This window comes from Giraffa tippelskirchi, chromosome 6, assembly GCF_054371585.1.
Source record: "Giraffa tippelskirchi isolate mGirTip1 chromosome 6, T2T-mGirTip1v1.2.pri, whole genome shotgun sequence".
NCBI lineage: Eukaryota > Metazoa > Chordata > Mammalia > Artiodactyla > Giraffidae > Giraffa > Giraffa tippelskirchi.
This window is the reverse complement of record NC_137280.1, coordinates 92320676-92340362: the sequence shown is the minus strand read 5'-3', so window position 1 is coordinate 92340362 and position 19687 is coordinate 92320676. Positions and strand designations below refer to the sequence as shown.

At 40.6% G+C, this 19687-nt stretch overlaps 1 protein-coding gene and 1 long non-coding RNA gene across 3 annotated transcripts; one reads left to right on the top strand and one right to left on the bottom strand.

Moving 5' to 3' along the window:
• The first annotated feature begins 15 nt into the window (after positions 1 to 15).
• LOC145509563 (uncharacterized) lies at positions 16 to 7851 on the top strand. Of its 2 annotated transcripts, XR_014056202.1 has the most exons (4): positions 47 to 159; positions 2139 to 2171; positions 4907 to 5048; positions 5475 to 5677. It is a non-coding gene; the product is annotated as an uncharacterized LOC145509563 (long non-coding RNA). The 2 variants fall into 2 exon arrangements; XR_014056201.1 differs by lacking the exons at positions 2139 to 2171; positions 4907 to 5048 and having other exon boundaries at positions 16 to 159; positions 5475 to 7851.
• Positions 7852 to 8565: 714 nt separating this feature from the next.
• On the bottom strand, positions 8566 to 12843 carry LOC145510858 (vomeronasal type-2 receptor 116-like). The gene is given in 6 exon segments (XM_081503033.1): positions 8566 to 8582; positions 9150 to 9574; positions 9576 to 10023; positions 10946 to 10988; positions 10990 to 11070; positions 12835 to 12843. Coding segments are annotated over 6 exon segments (1023 nt in total).
• Positions 12844 to 19687: the final 6844 nt, after the last annotated feature.

The following is a 19687-nucleotide window of genomic DNA, read 5'->3' as shown; positions in this document are numbered from 1 at the left end:
CTCTGTACCATCGACGCTTCCGCTTCCGGTCTTGGACTGGAGCAGGGGCTTCAGTTTCCGGCATCTAGCCGCCGCGGACAGTGGGGCCCAGCAGGGTTGAGGCGGCGGGCGACTGCGGCCTTGCACCCAAGCCTCAGATGAGGCGTTCTCGTTTGCGTAGTAAGTCCAAGGCTGGGCCGTAGTGTGGGTCAGAGTCGGGGACTGAAACCGGCTCTAGGGGCGGGGTTGTGGGCGGGTACCAGCTTGTGGGCGGAACCAAGCCTGAAGGGCTCAGTTGTGGGCGGACACCTGTCCTGTGAGGGGAACTAAGGACTGGGCTTTGACTGGGTACGGATCTGGGGGGCGGTGCTGAAGTCTCACAGCCTAAAGCTGGGCAGAGACTAATTCCAGGGACGGGGATAAGGCCGAGGTGGGGCTTGGATAGGCAGGCTGGAGAGCTGGAGAAGGCGGCTCCGGGGACCGGATTGAAGGCGGCGTGTTGGCGGGGGTGTGGGGGAGAGTCCATGGATTCCCCAGGCTGTACAGGTTGCTGGGTGCGGGTGGCGGTAGGGGTCCCTGGTTGCTGAGTGATAAAGAATCCACTTGTCAATGCAGGAGAGGCTGGTTCGATCCCTGGGTGGGGAAGATCCCCTAGAGGAGGAAATGGCAACCCACTCCAGTATTCTTGCCTGGGAAATCCCATGGACAGAGGAGCCTAACGGGCAAAAGAGAGAAATATGACTTAACCACTAACCAACAAGTTAGATGAAAGCTAAACAAACAGCTTTTCTTCAGTCCTTTCCCCATGTTCGGGAACCTCACACGGCCCAACAAAACCACATGCCATATTTAGCATTTTTTTTTTTTTACTGCTGTCCTTAAAGTTTTTATAAAATTGGGTCGTATATTCACTTTTCTCTTTAACTTGCTTTCACAAACCAGTAGATAGGGATCTAACGCTATTTTATTTTAATTTTTTGTGGGAGAGGGGGCTAGGTCATAGATACACATATAGGAAATCTTCAGACAGTGGTACAGTCAGTAAAATGTTCTGTCTCATACCATCTCCCAGTCCTTTTGCCCAGAGATAACCATAATTTTCTCTTCTAACCATCCAGATACAGTGTATATAGGTATGTCTGTGTATATGTTTGTACAATCCGAAGAGGGAAGTCCCTTAGCAGGAACTGAAGCTGACGAATTGCATCTGGATCTACTGAAAAGAGATTTAAATTTATACTGGAGAAAGATAAACCAGTAATGAATTCTTAGAAATTAAACAAACAAGAGGTATTTACCATTTTGATGATCCAAAGGAAAAAATGAGAAAGAAAATGTAATCATAATATCTGGATCAGACTCAAGTCTTAAAATGGTAAACATCTATGTAATAAAACAATAGTCATTGACTTTCAATTTATCCTAACGTATTATATAATTATATTGGGGGAAGGGGAATTACATTTTAACATAGCAAGAGAACTACATGCTAATTTTCTCAGAGAAGATTATTAGAAAAAATCAAAAGCTATGTAAGTAGCTAATTTAGAAATACAGAATTACAACCAGAAAAACAAAGAATTACTTTGTAGAAGTCAGAATAAAGACTGGGTAAGTAGCTTTTCATAAGGCTTAAAGTTTTGTAGATATAGGTGTGTAGATACACACAAACACACACACATACACACACACACAGAAACGTGAATTTTTATTCCAAAGGGCTCATCAAACTTGGTAGAATTTATTTAAAAAAGGATCTCTTTGCAAAAATAGAATTTAAGAACCACAGACTTCAAGCATTAAAAAAAAAAAAAGATAATCACCCTGGTGGAAAAATGAATAGCACATTACATTGCACAATACATTACAAGCATTTTATGTACATTGTTGTTTAAGTCACTAAGTTGTGTCTGACACTTTGTGTCCCCATGGACTGTAGCCCTCCAGGCTCCTCTGTCCATAGGACTTCCCAGGCAAGAATACTGGAGTGGGTTACCGTTTCCTTCTCCAGGAGAATCTTCCTGATGGAAGGATTGAACCTGTGTCTCCTTCATTGGCAGGTGAGTTCTTTACCACTGAAGCCACTTAATGTACTTTACTTCTGAGTATTTTCACAGCAACCCATAAAGAAGATACTATTCTCTATCTCCATTTTACAGATAAAGAAATCAATGGGAGCGTATTGCTAAAATGTAACTATTTCATTGACGTTTTCAATAGTAATTTTATTTCAAAATCATTATTGAACTTTATTTTCATTAGTAAAATAATATCTCATTATAGCAAGCAAAAAAGTATGTAGAAAACAGTTTAATAAAACTGCAGTATTCTTCTGATGTAGTTAAATATATCAATCACTTTATTTATTTACTAGATTTCTGTCTCTAATCTAGGAAGGTACTTCCTATCCTAGAGGTTTACTACAGTTCAGTTCAGTTCAGTCACTTACTTTACTAAATACTCAAGTATCAGGAATCCCATATTATGCAAGCTTCCTGAACATAAACACACACACAAAAATCCATTATAACAAAACCTTTGATGCAAAATTCTTAAATTATTAATGAATTGATATTAATACAGATCATAATCAGGCAAGATTTACTGTTAAGTAACAAATAAGTAACAGCTTATTAAAAAGCAGAGACATTACTTTGCCAACAAAGGTCCCTCTAGTCAAAGCTACGGTTTTTCCAGTAGTCATGTATGGATGTGAGAGTTGGACTATAAAGAAAGCTTGAGCGCAGAAGAATTGATGCTTTTGAACTGTGATGTTGGAGAAGACTCTTGAGAGTGCCTTGGACTGCAAGGAGATCCAACTAGTCCATCCTAAAGGAAGTCAACCCTGACTATTCATTGGAAGGACTGATGTTGAAGCTGAAACTCCAATACTTTGGCCACCTGATGCTGACTCTTTGGAAAAGACCCTGATGCTGGGAAAGACTGAAGGTGGGAGGAGAAGGGGACGACAGAGGATGAGATGGTTGGCATCATCAACCCAATGGACATGAGTTTGAGTAAACTCCGAGAGTTGGTGATGGGCAGGGAGGCCTGGTGTGCTGTAGTCCATGGGGTTGCAAAGAGTCAGACACGACTGAGCAACTGAACTAAACTGAACAAATATTTACACTTTAGAAATTTAGAAATGTAATTCATGACATTAATGACGTTTATCCCATGTCATAAATTAATGACATAAATTAATGTAATTTATAATGTTAATGCATGTAAGAATTTTTTCCAGTCTTACTAACCGCCAGGAAATCATTTTAAAAAAATGCATTGCAGCATTATTAAAAATAGCAAAGAGATGTAAACAACCTAAATGTACTTTAATGGATGAAAGAATAAGGAAAATGGGTCATATACATACAATGGAATATTATTTAACCTTAAAAAGGAAGGAAATCCTGTTATATGCTACAACTTGCGTGAGCCTTGAGGGCATAATGGTAAGCGACATAGATCAGTACAAAAGAACAGAGGTTGCATGATTCCACTTAAATGAAGTATCTAAAGTAGTGAAACATAAGAACAAATTAGGAAGGTGGTTTCCAAGACAGGGGTAAGGGGATCTGGGGAGTTGTTCGGTGAGTATAGAGTTTCACTCATGCATAATGCTGGGGGGGCATTTCTGAGAATTCATTGCACAACAGTGTGCATGTGGTTCAACATAATGTAATATGTGCTTATAAATTGTTTGCAGGGTGAATTTTATGTTGTGTGTTTTTTGTCACAATAAAATAAATTTAAGACGTAATACCCATCCTAATATGTAATTCAAACAATAGAAATAGATATTAAAATAGAAAATATTAAAATAGTATTAAACCCTTAAAAAAAGATATGCTTTCTGGTCCTGGATAAGACAGTGTAGATTCATTTTTTTGACTCTCTATGCTAAATACAATTAAAAACCATGAAAATAATTAAACAGACTATGTGTGGAAATTGAAAGAAGAAAAGAGGAAGACAGACTGGGAAAGAACCTCTGCATTTGAGGAATAACACAACTGTGAGGTCTTAGGTTTTATTTCAGACACAAACAAACAAAAAGAATCTGTTTTGCTGAAAGTTTTACTTTCATTTTAGGTTTGAAGGATTTTTTAACAAAGAAACCACTCATTATACATATAAACCATTTCAACTTTGTATAGAAGATTATTTGACTTAATTTCAATCTACAGTCATTAAAAGAAAAGAAATAGAAACAACAGAGAAGTAACCATATAAATCACCAAACTGGGCCAACCTACATCCAAACTTAAACAGCACTAGGAAGTCCTTATCTTACAGCAATCTGGAGTCCCAGTTTGAAAAGGGCCCCAGGGGGCCAAGGGGTTGGGAGTGCATCTACCCCACAGATGAGACTTCAAATCACAGTTTTGGGAGCTCCCACCACAAACAGATACCATCATCAATTTTCCCACAAAAGTGCAGCTCTGGTTTTACTTTAACCTCTTTATAATTTTTTGCTGTTTTGTTTCACCTTACAAGTCATAGGATTTCATTAGACCCCAGAGGGTTGGCCAGACCTCCAGGGGCTGAAAAATTCCAAGATTCACTTCCTTTCTTATCTAAAGTGCCCCCTGACCAGCTGTGCTTGCAGGCAGGCATGGAATCCAGAAGTGTCCGGGAAGGTCAGAAGCAGGTCAGAGGCCTGCTCCCCTGCTTTTGAACCCTGAATGAGACTTCCTCCATTTTAATCCCCCTAACAGAACCCTAAGGAAGACCTGTTCTCTTTGGCCAAAAGATTAGAACATGGGACTCACAGAACAGAAATATTTTTGACAAAACTTGCCCTATACCACCCAAACACCATGGCTAACCCCCTGATGTCAGTGGGAACTAAGTAGGAAGTATAGATGCCTGTTACCCATCTAAGGTCATCAGGTAACATAAGATATGTTCCTTCCTGCTGACCCAGGCTTCACTGACTCTCTAGTGCCATGACAGCAAGTGACCTAGGAAGTTACGCTATAGGCCCGCTGGGCAGTGTCAACAAGAGTAAGTCAGAAAGCTGCTCTCCTACTCACCCCACCTCCAGCAGAAGTCAGCCAGCAATCCAGGTGGGTGCTTTCATATTCAGTATGTATCAGTGGAGACAAAGCTGGGAGTTTGTCCTATTGTCTCCCACAGGTGTAGGATATACCCCAGTGGATCTGTATCAGGGGAAACTAAGAAGGAAGTCTGGACATTTGCCCCCATGTAACTGCAGCAGGAGGACTCCCCAGGTGGTGCTAGTGGTAAAGAACCTCCCTGCCATTGAAGAGACATAAGAGATGTGGGGTACAATCCCTGAGTCAGGAAGATCCCCCAGAGGAGGGCATGACAACCCACCTTAGTATTCTTGCCTGGAGAATCCTATAGATAGAGGAGCTTGGTGGGCACAGTCCATAGGGTTGCACAGAGTCTGACACTACTGAAGTTTCTTGGCATGCACGCAATGGCAGCAGGAAACCCAGGGTGACATGTCCTTTTTCTTTTCTCACTAGATATGGAGTCCAAACTTCTACTCCCACCCAGAGGTGGCATGGGGCATCCTTCATTCTCTCAGAGAGGAAGGGAGCAGGACCTTGGAGAGGAAGGAGCTCAGGAAAGGGACTCTTCAGTGCTACACAAGAAGTGCTTGTCAGTCTCCTCATGAAGAAAATGTGAACTGATATAGTATGCCCAAACTATAAAATCTGAACTGCAATGTGAGAGCCTATGCTGTCTTCCAAGGCAGGACAGAGTGGCACTCCAAGAGCTCTGAAAACTGCATTGTCTTGGGAATCATGGCACACAAAATGATATCAGGACCAATGTAATAAACCTAACTGAGATGGATGTTTGTGAAAATGGAAGATTAAATAGGATCTAGAGTATCTCAATATGTAAAAAGCCCAAGAAAGAATAAAAAGTATAGAAAAATCATAGATTATGTCAGGGACCAAGAAAATTACTAATAGGACGCAGACAGTCATAGGATGACTATCCTTGAATGACTATCATAAGATGCTATCCTTGGAACATCTCATATTTTGGAATTAAATTATGAGAATGTTAGAGCAACCATCAATTTTTTCAATTAAAAATTAGGAAAAAATCTTGAAACAAAAATACAGAAAATGCCAGCAAAGAAATAGAAGGCACAAAACCAAATGAAAACTGTAGAGTTGAAAAATATAATAATTGAAAGAAAAAACTCTGGGTGAGCTCAATAGTATATTGGAGTTGGCAGATGATAGAAGTGGTGAATCTGAGTTTGGATCAATAGAATTTAATGTATCTAAACAAGACAGAGAAAATAGATTGGAAAAAAATGAACAAAGCCTCAGAGACCTGTGAAAATATAGCAAATAATGTAATATTTATGTCCTTGAAGTCCTCTTAACAGAAGATTAAATATGTGAGGCTGAGAAATAATTTAAGAACTATTAGCTGAAAATATCTCAAACATGGAGAAAGGCATAAAACTATAGATTTTAAGCTAAGCAGGACTCAAACAGTTCTTTTGCCCTTACCCCACAGAAAGACTATGCCAAGACACTATAATTGAACTGAAAGCTCAAGACAAAAAGCTTTGCAAGCAAATAAAGAGAAAAGAACTAAAAAAGGAACTAAAGAGCCATTGATGAAGGTGAAAGAGAAGAGTGAGAAAGCTGGCTTAAAACTCAACATTCAAAAAAGTAAGATCACGGCATCCCATGCCATCACTCATGGCGAACAGAAAGGGACAAAGTAGAAGCAGTGGCAGATTTTGTTTTCTTGAGCTCCAAAATCACTGCTGACAGTGACTGCAGACATGAAATTAAAAGATGCTTGCTCCTTGGAAGAAAAGTTATGACAAACCTAGGAAGCATATTAAAAAGCAGAGGCATCATTTTGCTGACAAAGGCCAGTATATTCAAAGCTATGGTTTTTCCAGTAATCATATATGGATGGATATGAGAGTTGGACCGTGAAGAAGGATAAGCACCAAAGAATTGATGCTTTAGAATTGTGGAGCTAGAGAAGACTCTTGAGAGTCCCTTAGACTGCAACGAGATTCAACCAGTCAATCCTAAAAGAAATCAACCCTGAATATTCACTGGAAGGACGAGTGCTGAAGCTGGGGCTCCAATACTTTAGCCACTTGATGGGAAGAGCCGACTCATTGGAAAAGACCCTGATACTGGGAAAGATTGAGGGCAAAAGAGAAGAGGGCAGCAGATGATGAGATGGTTGAATGGCATCACTGATTCGGTGGACATGAATTTAAGCAAACTCTGAGAGATAGTGAAGGACAAGGAAGCCTGGCATGCTGCAGTCCATGTGGTTGTAAAGAATCAGACATAGCTTAGGACTGAACAACAACAACAACAACAACAAAAATAGAAAACCTAGTGGAAATTTTAAAATGGATAAAAAGTAATGAATATGAAAATGCATCATGTCAAAATTTCTGGAATGCACATAAAAAGGTGCTGAGAGGGAAATTTATTGCAATATATGCTTACAAAAACCTTCCCAAGTGGCTCAGTGGTAAAGAATCTACCTGCCAATGTAGAAGACTCAGGTTCAATCCCTGAGTCAGGAAGACTGACCGGAGAAGAAAATGGCAACCCACTCCAGTATTCTTGCCTGGGAAATCCTATGGACAGAGGAGCCTGGTGGGCAACAGTCCATGGAATCGAAAAGAGTTGGACACAACTTAATGACTAAACAACTACAACAATGTACAAGAAATGTCTGAAAACAATAATCTGAGCTTCTTTCTCAAGAAATACAAAAGAGAAAATCCAAATAAACTCTGTGATTGGAAGGAAGGTAATAATGAAAAATGACAAATCAATGACTTTTAAAACAAATGTAATAGAGAAAAATAAAAACTAAAGCATTGAGAGGAAATAATATCCTGATTAAATAGATAATACCATCTTTATCAATGATCAAAACATTTTACATCAGCTATACCCCAATACAAAATAAAAAGTTAAAAAAATTATTTAAAATAAAATGTAATAATTTGTCTTTAAAATTTTTAATGAGCTTATTTTCATCCAAAGAAAGTGATTCGGTATAATAAAATTGGAAACATAGTATAATTTCTAGAATTAGTGATATTGATTCTCAAATTCACAAGAAAAGGAATTTTGTCAAAGTAAAAGAGGAATTTTTATTGAGGGATAAAACATTAGAGAGGATATGGAAAAAAAGTAATATACCAAAATATTTCTCAAAAGTTCATTATTGAAGGAAAAACTGAACAAACGAATATTGATGCAGAGGTTCCAGAAAAAGCCCATTTTATCTGGAAACTTGGGAGTTGATTAAGTTTCCATTTTAAGTAAGTGGCAAAATTATGATTTGAAAGAATGAAGAAAGTATATTACAATTATTTTTAACTTTAATTTCTGTATTCAGAAAAAAATATCTTTTAAAATACATTTTTAGATTAAAACTTAAATTTAAATTAAATTTAAATTAAAATCTCTAAAAGAATTCCATTAACACATGTGAAAAGCATGTATACTTTCAATATTTTCTGCTAATATGTATATTTCCACATCAGCTGATGAAACCAAACAGACAAAATACAATAAAAGGTGGTCTGAAATGCTTTTACATATAAAATGAACCTTTTGGATACAAGAATGGCCAAAACAAAAAGGGTGTGCTTACTGTATACTGGAGGTTCAAACGGTAAAAAATCCACCTGCCATGCGGGAGACCTGGGTTCGATCCCTGGGTTGGGAAGAGCCCCTGGAGGATGGCATGGCAACCCACTCCAGTATTCTTGCCTGGAGAATCCCCACGGACAGAGGAGCTTGACGGGGTACAGTCCACTGGGTCACAAAGAGTCGGACATGACTGAGTGACAAAGCACAAATAAAAAAGATGCTATATACTAAATGACGGAGGACCCAGCTAGACTTAGTAGCAGAAGCTTTGAGGAGCCATTAGTCTGAAATCAAACAATTATTTGTAACTCTTAATGACTGAGTGTAGTTGTACACAGAGACTTTAAAAAAAAGAAAAGAGAATCCCCTGCTGAATAGAGAGGAAGTAGTTTTGATTGACTCTAATATCTGAATGAATAAGGTTATCTCTCTGAGTGGTATATTATTCAAAGCAAATGTAACAGAGACTTATTGAGATAAAATCTGCATGCCAATTTCTCTTGGAATCTATTTGATTCTTTAAACCTTTCAGATAATTTATCACAGGTCTTAGGAGGATAATGTAGCACTTTGGGGCAAAGATACAGCCTAGGAGCCCAGCACTGGAGGCCAAGATGGAGAAGGTCTCCACGGCCACCACGACCTTGCCGTTAGTGCTGTGGTAGATGGGGAGAAGGGTGATCCGGACACTAAGAAACACCAGCATGCTGAAGGTCGGGAACTTAGCTTCATTGAAGGCATCAGGCAGGTTTCTGTCCAGGAAAGCAAAGGACAAGGTCCCCAGGGCTAAGGAGGCAAGGTAGCCCAGGACACAGTAGAAGGCAGTGACTGAGCCCTTGCACACAATGAGGAGATCCTTGGGCTCAGAGTGAGTGTCCATCTCAAGGAAAGGGGGAGAGGTTCCCAGCCAGACTCCACAGATGATCACCTGGATCAAGGGGCACATGGGAAAGATAATTAGTAGCTCCTGTTACCAGCAATCATCTCATGGTTCTTCCTGGTTTCCTGGCCTTGAATGCCAGGATCACAGCCAGGGTTTGGGCCAAAACAGTGGCCACAGCCACAGTGAACACAGCTTCAAATGTGATCTGTTGGAGGATGCAGGTGGCTGTGTGGGGATGGTTGATGAAGAGTATGGAGCAGAGGAAGCACAGGAGGAGGGAGATGAGCAGGACATGGTTGAGAGCCCAGTCATTGGCCTTGACTATGAGGGTGTCTTGGTGCTTCACAAAGACCCACAAAACTACAGCCATGATAACACAGAAGCACAGAGCTGTGCAGACCAGTGACATCCCCAGAAAACCCTCGAAGGCCAGGAAGGTCACAACTCTGGGGAGGCAGTGATTTCTCTCCCTGTTTGGGTACTCTCGATCTGGGCATGGGGCAGACTGCTCTGCATCTAGAGAGAGAGCAGACTCACCATTTCATTATCCCAATTTTTATTTGTAAAACATTTAAATATGTGGTAAATAGAAATAACCATCTCATGCAGTGTGCATATTGATCCCCTCTGATGAAATATTCAGACATATCAAATTAGAAAGTGTTGCTGAGAAAGTTAAAATGGAACCTTTGTACCTTCTTGATGGGAATGTAAAATGGTGCAGCTGCTGTGAGAAACAGTCTGGCAGTTCTTCTTAAAAATTTAACACAGAATTACTGTTAGAGTGAGCAATTCCCATATAGGTGTATACACCCTAAAGTTGAAGGCAGTGAATTGGATAATATCTTACCAGCATTACTTACAATAGCCAAAAAAACCAGAAACAACCCTGATGTCCATTGAGAGATAAATGATTAAACAAAATGAGGTACATACACACAATGCAAGAATGTCCTGCCTTAAAAAGAAATGAATGTATCTGCCACATGCTACAACATGCATGAACCTTGAAAGTCTTATCCTTCTGAAAGAAGCCACATGCCAAGTGAGGAATATGCTTTTATTTATGGATTTACTTAGAATAGTCAAATTGATAAACACAGAAAGCGGAATGATGTTTACCAGAGAATTGAGAGTAACTGTTTCATGGTAACTGATGAAGTTAGGGGTGATAAGTTCTGTGGAAGAACAGTGGAAAAGGTGGTACAGCAATAGAAATTTATTAATGTCCTTGAATTGTACTCAAGAATAATTAAAATGATAAATTTTAATGTGATATATATTTGAGTGTGATAAAGATGAAGAGGTCAAAAAATGCATAACTACATGAATTGAGAAACTAATGCCTAGTGACTCCTTTCCCAAAGGGCTCAGTATTCTTTCCATGGTGAAATAGGTAGGAGGTGGAGTTACCGTAGACCATTATGAAATATTTTACCTATGTGGTTGGAAACATATCTCTCTGGACACAATGCACAAGTGGAAGCAGCAAACAGGTTGTCCTTCCTGTGGGGTTTTTCTGAATCCTGAAATGTAACTCTGGCTACACAGAGATATCGGTGCCTGGAAGGAAAAAGAGAGAGTCTTTGGTCAAATTTGGCACATGGTTAGCTGCTGCCAGAGGATGTCTCTATTTCTCTCAAAAGGAAGGATGTTTCCTCTTCTGTGACATTACTAGGTCCCCTCCCCAATCCCAGCCTTGTCACCTTCTCCAGAAATCTAAGTATGAGATACTAAGTGATGTTTCCACATTCTTTCTTCTGAAATATTATGGAGACAACCCAAATTTTACCAAAGTATTTAAAGGCTTTTGTTTCATATATTCCTGGCAACATAGCTTAACTTTCTCTTGTTAAACCACCTAGTCCAAAAATCTTGTCAGTGAAACTGAAGATTTATGTGCAGAAAACTATTTTCTGTGTTCTCCTATTGGCTGCATAGAGGATGTAGGTTTTAGGTCAAAGAACCTAACAATGTGGAAAGCAGGCACACTACGAAAAGTGGCTTCATAAACAATAGGTGTAGACTGTGAAGACACCAACTGTGAGAGAGTGTTATGAACTGCAGATTTTGATGAACACAATTCATGGCTCCTGACAGGAATGGCACAGATTTGCAAAACAATTCCAAATACTTTTATGTGCAAAATGTTAAAGCATCACCTTAAAATTAGCCTGGAGTTTTCAAATGTAGGAAATTTTGTGAAAATAGTAGTCAATGCTTTGAAATATGAATTAGAAAGAAGTTTGATGATCCAGTAATGTGCATATAACCATAGGAAAGTGTAAATGGAATCTACAAAGAAATAGTTGACATTCATAATCTACTTGTGTTTATCTAAACATAAGAAGGGAGTGAAGGGGGGTAGTCCTAAGATGGTGGAGGAATAGGATGGGGAGACCACTTTCTCCCCCACAAATTCATCAAAAGATCATTTGAACGCTGAGCAAATTCCACAAAACAATTTCTGAATGCTGGCAGAGGACATCAGGCACCCAGAAAGGCAGCCCATTCTCTTCAAAAGGAGGTAGGACAAAATATAAAAGATAAAAAGAGAGATAAAAGAGTTAGGGACAGAGACCTGTCCCAAAGAGCGAGTTGTGAAGGAGGAGATGTTTCCAAACACCAGGAAACCCTCTCACCGGCAGGTCTGTGGGGAGTTTTGGGATCTCAGAGGGCAACATAACCAGAAGAAAAAAAAAACAAAACCCACAAATTACACATCTAACTGCAACTCCCAGCGGAAAAGTAGCCCAGACGCTCGCGTCAGCCAGCAGCTAGCAGGGGGCTGAACAGGGAGTCGCGGGCTGCATTCTTAGGGTAAGGACCGGGCCTGAATGCCCTGAGGACAATCTGAGGGAGTTAACATGAGATAGCAACCCAAACTGTGGGATAGCCAGAGAGAAAAGAAAAGAGAGAGAGAACTTTCTCACAAAAAGCTCTAACCAAAGGCACTGCCAGGCCTGCTCATAGAACAAAGGACTGAGCGAATACCAGAAGAGAGCTAGCAGGCTGTGGACTGGCCCATCCCCCCACCGGAGGCAGAGAGGCAGGCGGGCGACAGCCAGAGCCAGAAGGCGAGGGGCAATCTTGGCCCCAGAGACGGCATCCTCCACCAAACTGTGAGCAGGCTCCCAGTTGCTAACCAAGTCTTCCTGGGATCCTGGATGGTTGACATCTGCCAGGAGGGTCACAGCCTGAGATCAGCTCCCCAGAGGAGACACACGGCACACCTGAGATGGCCCTCTTGCTTCGCACACAGGAAACTGAGGGGCTGGGACCGGGGAGGTGATAAGATGCACCGCCCAGCTGGGACAGTGCGTTCACCAAGCACATGGTCGCCTGAGCTGCTCGGACCTGGGAAGGGCACAAAACCCAGGCCCAACCGAGTCTGTGCCTTTGTGGAATACCCAAGAACCTGAACCTGAGTGGCTTAGACCTGGGAAGTGCACACAACCCAGGGCCCACTTTAGACAGTTCCCTGCAGAGCAACCTGGAACCTGAGCAGTGTAGACCGGGAAAGCACACACGCTGTGAGTGGGGGCAAACCCAGTGTGGCCCAGACACTGCGAGCAATCCCCACAAACGCCAGTGATATTTGTTTGCAGTATACCTCCCTCCCCACAGCACAACTGAACAAGTTAGCCTAAATAAGTGACCACCTTCGACCCCTTGTGTCAGGGTGGAAATTAGACACTGAAGAGACTTGCAAACAGAAGAAGCCAAAATAAACAAAGACGAGGGAACTGCTTTGGAAGTGACAGGTGCAACAGATTAAAACCCTGTAGTTAGCACTGACTACATTGGATGGGGCCTATAGACCTTAAGAAGAAGTATAAGCTGGAACAAGGAACTATCTGGAACTGAACTGACCCCACACTGCCCTCAACAGCTCCAGAGAAATTCCTAGATATATTTTACAATCATCATTTTTAAATTTTTAATTTTTTTTAAGTTCTTTATTACTCCTTTAATTTTTATAACCTATTACCTTGCAAAAAAAAAAGACCCTATTTTAAAGCAAATTTCACATATATATTTTTTATAATTTTTGTGATTTTCTTTTGTTTCTTTCATATTGTATTTTTGAGAGTCTAACCTCTACTCTAGATTTTTAATCTCTGTTTTTTGGGTTTAGTTATCAATTTTGTACCTTTGAGAATCTAATCTTCAGTACCCATTTTTACTTAGGGGTGTGATTACTGCCTTGATTGCTCTCTGCCCTTTTGACTCTCCTTTTTCACCTACAGATCACCTCTATCTCCTCCCTCCCCCTTCTCTTCTCTACCCAACTCTGTGAATCTCTTTCAGTGTTCTGGGCTGTGGAGAACACTTGCTGCTGCTGCTGCTAAGTCGCTTCAGTCGTGTCCGACTCTGTGCGACCCCATAGACGGCAGCCCACCAGGCTCCTCCATCCATGGGATTTTCCAGGCAAGAGTACTGGAGTGGGGTGCCATTGCCTGGAGAACACTTAGGGAACTGATTACTCACTAGATCTATCTCTCTCCTTTTGACTCCCCCTCTTCTCCTCCTGGTCACCTCTATCTGCTTCCTCCCTCTTCTCTTCTCCATCTAACTCTGTGAACCTCTCTGAGTGTTCCAGAGTGTGAAGAGCACATAGGGAATTAATTACTGGCTAGAATGCGCTCTCCCTTTTTGATTTCCCCTCTTCTGCTCCTGGTCACCTCTATCTCCCTCCTCCCTCTTTTCTTCTCCATGTAACTCAGTGAACCTCCCTCGGTGTCCCTCACTGTGGAGAATCTTTTCACCATTAACCTAGATGTTTTATCATCGGTGCTGTATGGATGGAGGAGTCTTGAGGCTACTGTAAGAATAAGACTGAAAGCCAGAGGCAGGAGGCTTAAATCCAAAACTTCAGAACACCAGAAAACTCCTGACTTCAGGGAACATTAATCAACAAGAGCTCATCCAAAAGCCTCCACACCTACACTGAAACAAAACTCCACCCAAGAGCCAACAAGCTTCACAGAAAGACACCAAGTTAATCCTCCAACGACACAGGAACATAACCCTGAGCATTATAATGCAGGCAGCCAAAAGTCACATCAAACCCATAAACACCTCAAAACTCACTACTGGACACTTCATTGCACTCCAGAGAGAAGAGATCCATCTCCACCCACCAGAACACCGACACAAGCTTCCCTAACCAGGAAACCTTGACAAGCCACTAGTCCAACCCCACCCACAGGGAGCAATCTCCACAATAAAGAGGAACCACAAACTTCCAGCATACACAAAGGCCACCCCAAACACAGCAATCTAAACAAGATGAAAAGGCAGAGAAATATTCAGCAGGTAAAGGAACACGATAAATGCCCACCAAACCAAACAAAAGAGGAGGAGATAGGGAGTCTACCTGAAAAAGAATTCAAAATAATGATAGTAAAGATGATCCAAAATCTTGAAAACAAAATGGAGTTATGGATAGTCTGGAGACAAGGATTGAGAAGATGCAATAAATGTTTAACAAGTACCTAGAAGAATTAAAAAAGAGTCAATCAATAATGAATAATGCAATAACTGAAATCAAAAACACTCTGGAGGGAACCAACAGTAGAATAACTGAGGCAGAAGATAGGATAAGTGAGGTGGAAAATAGAACAGTGGAAATAAATGAAGCAGAGAGGAAAAAAGAATTAAAAGAAATGAGGACAACCTCAGAGATCTCTGGGACAATGTCAAACGCCCCAACATTCGTATGATAGGAGTCCCAGAAGAAGAAGACAAAAAGAAAGGCCATGAGAAAATACTTGAGGAGATAGTAGTTGAAAACTTCCCTAAAATGAGAAAGGAAACAGCCATCCAAGTCCAAGAAACCCAGAGAGTCCCAACCAGGATAAACCCAAGGCGAAACACCCCAAGACATATTAATCAAATTAATGAAGATCAAACACAAAGAACAAATATTAAAAACAGCAAGGGAAAAGCAACAAATAACACACAAGGGAATTCCCATAAGGATAACAGCTGATCTTTCAATAGAAGCTCTTCAGAAGGGAATGGCAGGACATACTTAAAGTGATGAAAGAGAAAAACCTACAATCCAGATTACTGTACCCAGCAAGGATCTCATTCTAATATGAAGGAGAATTCAAAAGCTTTACAGACAAGCAAAAGCTGAGAGAATTCAGCACCACCAAACCAGCTCTTCAACAAATGCTATAGGATCTTCTCTAGACAGGAAACACAGAAAAGGTTTATAAACTCAAACCCAAAACAACAAAGTAAATGGCAACAGGATCATGCTTATCAATAATTACATTAAATGTAAATGGGTTGAATGTCCCCAACCAAAAGACAAAGACTGGCTGAATGGATACACAAACATGACCCCTATATATGCTGTCTACAAAAGACCCACCTCAAACCAAGGGACACATACAGACTGAAAGTGAAGGGCTGGAAAAAGATATTTCACCCAGATGGAGACCAGAAGAAAGCTGCTGCAGCTGCTAAGTCGCTTCAGTCGTGTCTGACTCTGTGCGACCCCATAGACAGCAGCCCACCAGGCTCCCCCGTCCCTGGGATTCTCCAGGCAAGGGCACTGGAGTGGGTTGTCATTTCCTTCTCCAATGCGTGAAAGTGAAAAGGGAAAGTGAAGTCGCTCAGTCGGGTCCGACTCTTCGCGACCCCATGGACTGCAGCCTACCAGGCTCCTCCGTCCATGGGAGTAGCAATACTCACATCAGATAAAATAGACTTTGAAATGAAGACCATGGAAAGAGACAAAGAAGGACACTACATAATGATCAAAGGATCAATCCAAGAAGAAGATACAACAATTATAAATATATATGCACTTCCCAAATTCAGACTTAAATTGAAGAAAGTAGGGAAAACCAATAGACCATTCAGGTATGACCTAAATCAAACCCCTTATGATTATACAGTGGAAGTGAGAAATAGATTTAAGGGTCTAGATCTGACAGACAGAGTGCCTGACGAACTATGGATGGAGGTACATGACATTGTACAGGAGACAGGGATCAAGACCATCCCCAAGAAAAAGAAATGCAAAAAAGCAAAATGGCTGTCTGAGGAGGCCTTACAAATAGCTGTGAAAAGAAGAGAAGTGAAAAGCAAAGGAGAAAAGGAAAGATATACCCATTTGAATGCAGAGTTCCAAAGAATAGCAAGGAGAGATAGGAAAGCCTTCCTCAGAGATCAATGCAAAGAAATAGAGGAAAATAATAGGATGGGAAAGACTAGAGATCTCTTCAAGAAAATTAGAGATACCAAGGGAACATTTCATGCAAAGATGGGCTCAATAAAGGACAGAAATGGTATAGACCTAACAGAAGCAGAAGATATTAAGAAGAGGTGGCAAGAATACACAGAAAAACTGTACAAAAAAGATCTTCACAACCCAGATAATCACGATGGTGTGATCACTCACCTAGAGCCAGACATTCTGGAATGTGAAGTCAAGTGGGCCTTAGAAAACATCACTACAAACAAAGCTAGTGGAGGTGATGGAATTCCAGTTGAGCTATTTCAAATCCTGAAAGATGATGCTGTGAAAGTGCTGCACTCAATATGCAGCAAATTTGGAAAACTCAGCAGTGGCCATGGGACTGGAAAAGGTCAGTTTTCATTCCAATCTGAAAGAAAGGCAATGCCAAAGAATGTTCAAACTATCACACAATTGCACTCATCTCATACATTAGCAAAGTAATGCTCTAAATTCTCCAAGCCAGGCTTCAGCAATATGTGAACCATGAACTTCCAGATGTTCAAGCTGGATTTAGAAAAGGCAGAGGAACCAGAGATCAAATTGCCAACATCTGCTGGATCATCAAAAAGGCAAGAGAGTTCCATAAAAACATCTATTTCTGCTTTATTGACTATGCCAAAGCCTTTGACTGTGTGGATCACAATAAGCTGTGGAAAATTCTGAAAGAGATGGGAATACCAGATCACCTAACCTGCCTCCTGAGAAATCTATACGCAGGTCAGGAAGCAACAGTTAGAACTGGACATGGAACAACAGACTGGTTCCAAATAGGAAAAGGAGTACATCAAGGCTGTATATTGTCACCCTGCTTATTTAACTTATATGCTGAGTACATCATGAGAAATGCTGGGCTGGATGAAGCACAAGCTGGGATCAAGATTGCTGGGAGAAACATCAGTAACCTCAGATATGCAGATGACACCACCCTTATGGCAGAAAGTGAAGAAGAACTAAAGAGCCTCTTGATGAAAGTGAAAGAGGAGAGTGAAAAAATTGGCTTAAAACTCAACATTCAGAAAACTAAGATCATGGCATCTGGTCCCATCACTTTATGGCAGATAGATGGGGAAACAGTGGAAACAGTGGCTGACTTTATTTTGGGGGGCTCCAAAATCACTGCAGATGATGACTGCAGCCATGAAATTAAAAGATGCTTACTCCTTGGAAGGAAAGTTATGACCAACCTACACAGCATATTAAAAAGCAGAGACATTACTTTGTCAACAAAGTTCTGTCTAATCAAGGCTATGGTTTTTCCAGTAGTCATGTATGGATGTGAGAGTTGGACTGTAAAGAAAGCTGAGTGCTGAAGAATTGATGCATTTGAACTGTGGTGTTGGAGAAGACTCTTGAGAGTCCCTTAGACTGCAAGGAGATCCAACAAGTCCATCCTAAAGGAGATCACTCCTGGGTGTTCACTGGAAGGACTGATGTTAAAGCTGAAACTCCAATACTTTGGCCACCTGATGCAAAGAGCTGACTCATTTGAAAAGACCCTGATGCTGGGAAAGATTGAGGGCAGGAGGAGAAGGGGACAACAGAGGATGAGATGGTTGGATGGCATCACCGACTCAATGGACATGAGTCTGGGTAATCTCCAGGAGTTGGTGATGGACAGGGAAGCCTGGCGTGCTGCAGTCCATGGGGATGCAAAGAGTCAGACACGACTGAGCGACTGAACTGAACTGAACTGAACATAGGAGCAGCATATCTAAGGCAAATGCTAACAAGTATGAAAGGGGAAGTTAATAGTAACACAATAATAGTGAGACTTTAATACCCTACTCACACCTATGGATAGATCAACTAAACAGAAAATTAGCCAGGAAACACAAACTTTAAATGATACAATGGACAAGTTAGACCTAATTGATATTTATAGGACACTTCACCCCAAGACAATGAATTTCACCTTTTTCTCAAGTGCACACGGAGACTTCTCCAGGAAAGATCACATCCTGGGCCATAAATCTAGCCTTTATAAATTAAAACAAAATTGAAATCATTCCAAGCATCTTTTCTGATCACAATGTGGTAAGATTAGATGTCAACTACAGGAAAAAACTATTAAAAAAGCAAACATGTGGAGGCTAAACCACACGCTTCTGAATAACCAACAAATCACAGAAGAAATAAAAAAAGAAATGAAAATATGCATAGTAACGAATGAAAATGAAAACATGACAACCCAAAACCTATGGGATTCAGTAAAAGCAGTGCTAAGGGGAAGGTTCATAGCAATACAAGCTTACCTCATGAAACAAGAGAAAAACCAAATAACCTAATTTTACACCTAAAACAACTAGAAAAAGAAGAAATGAAGAACCCAGGGGTTAGTAGAAGGAAAGAAATCATAAAAATTAGGGCAGAAATAAATAAAAAAGAAACAAAGGAGAACATAGAAAAAAATCAACAAAGCTAAAAGCTGATTCTTTGAGAAAATAAATTTTAAAAAATAGACAAGCCATTAGCCAGACTTATCAAGAAAAAAAGAGGGAAGAATCAAATCAACAAAATTAGAAATGAAAATGGAGAAATCACAACAGACAACACAGAAATACAAAGGATCATAAGAGACTACTATCAGCAACTATATGCCAATAAAATGGACAACTTGGGAGAAATGGACGAATTCTTAGAAAAGTATAACCTCCAAAACTGAACCAGGAAGAAATAGAAAACCTTATCAGACTCATCACAAGCACGGAAATGGAAACTGTAATCAGAAATCTTCCAACAAACAAAAGCCCGGGACCAGATGGCTTCACAGCTGAATTCTACCAAAAACTTAGAGAAGAGCTGACACTTATCCTACTCAAAGTCTTCCAGAAAATTGAGAAGAAGGTAAACTGCAAAACTCATTCTATGAGGCCACCATCACCCTAATTCCAAAACCAGACAAAGATGCCACCAAAAAAGAAA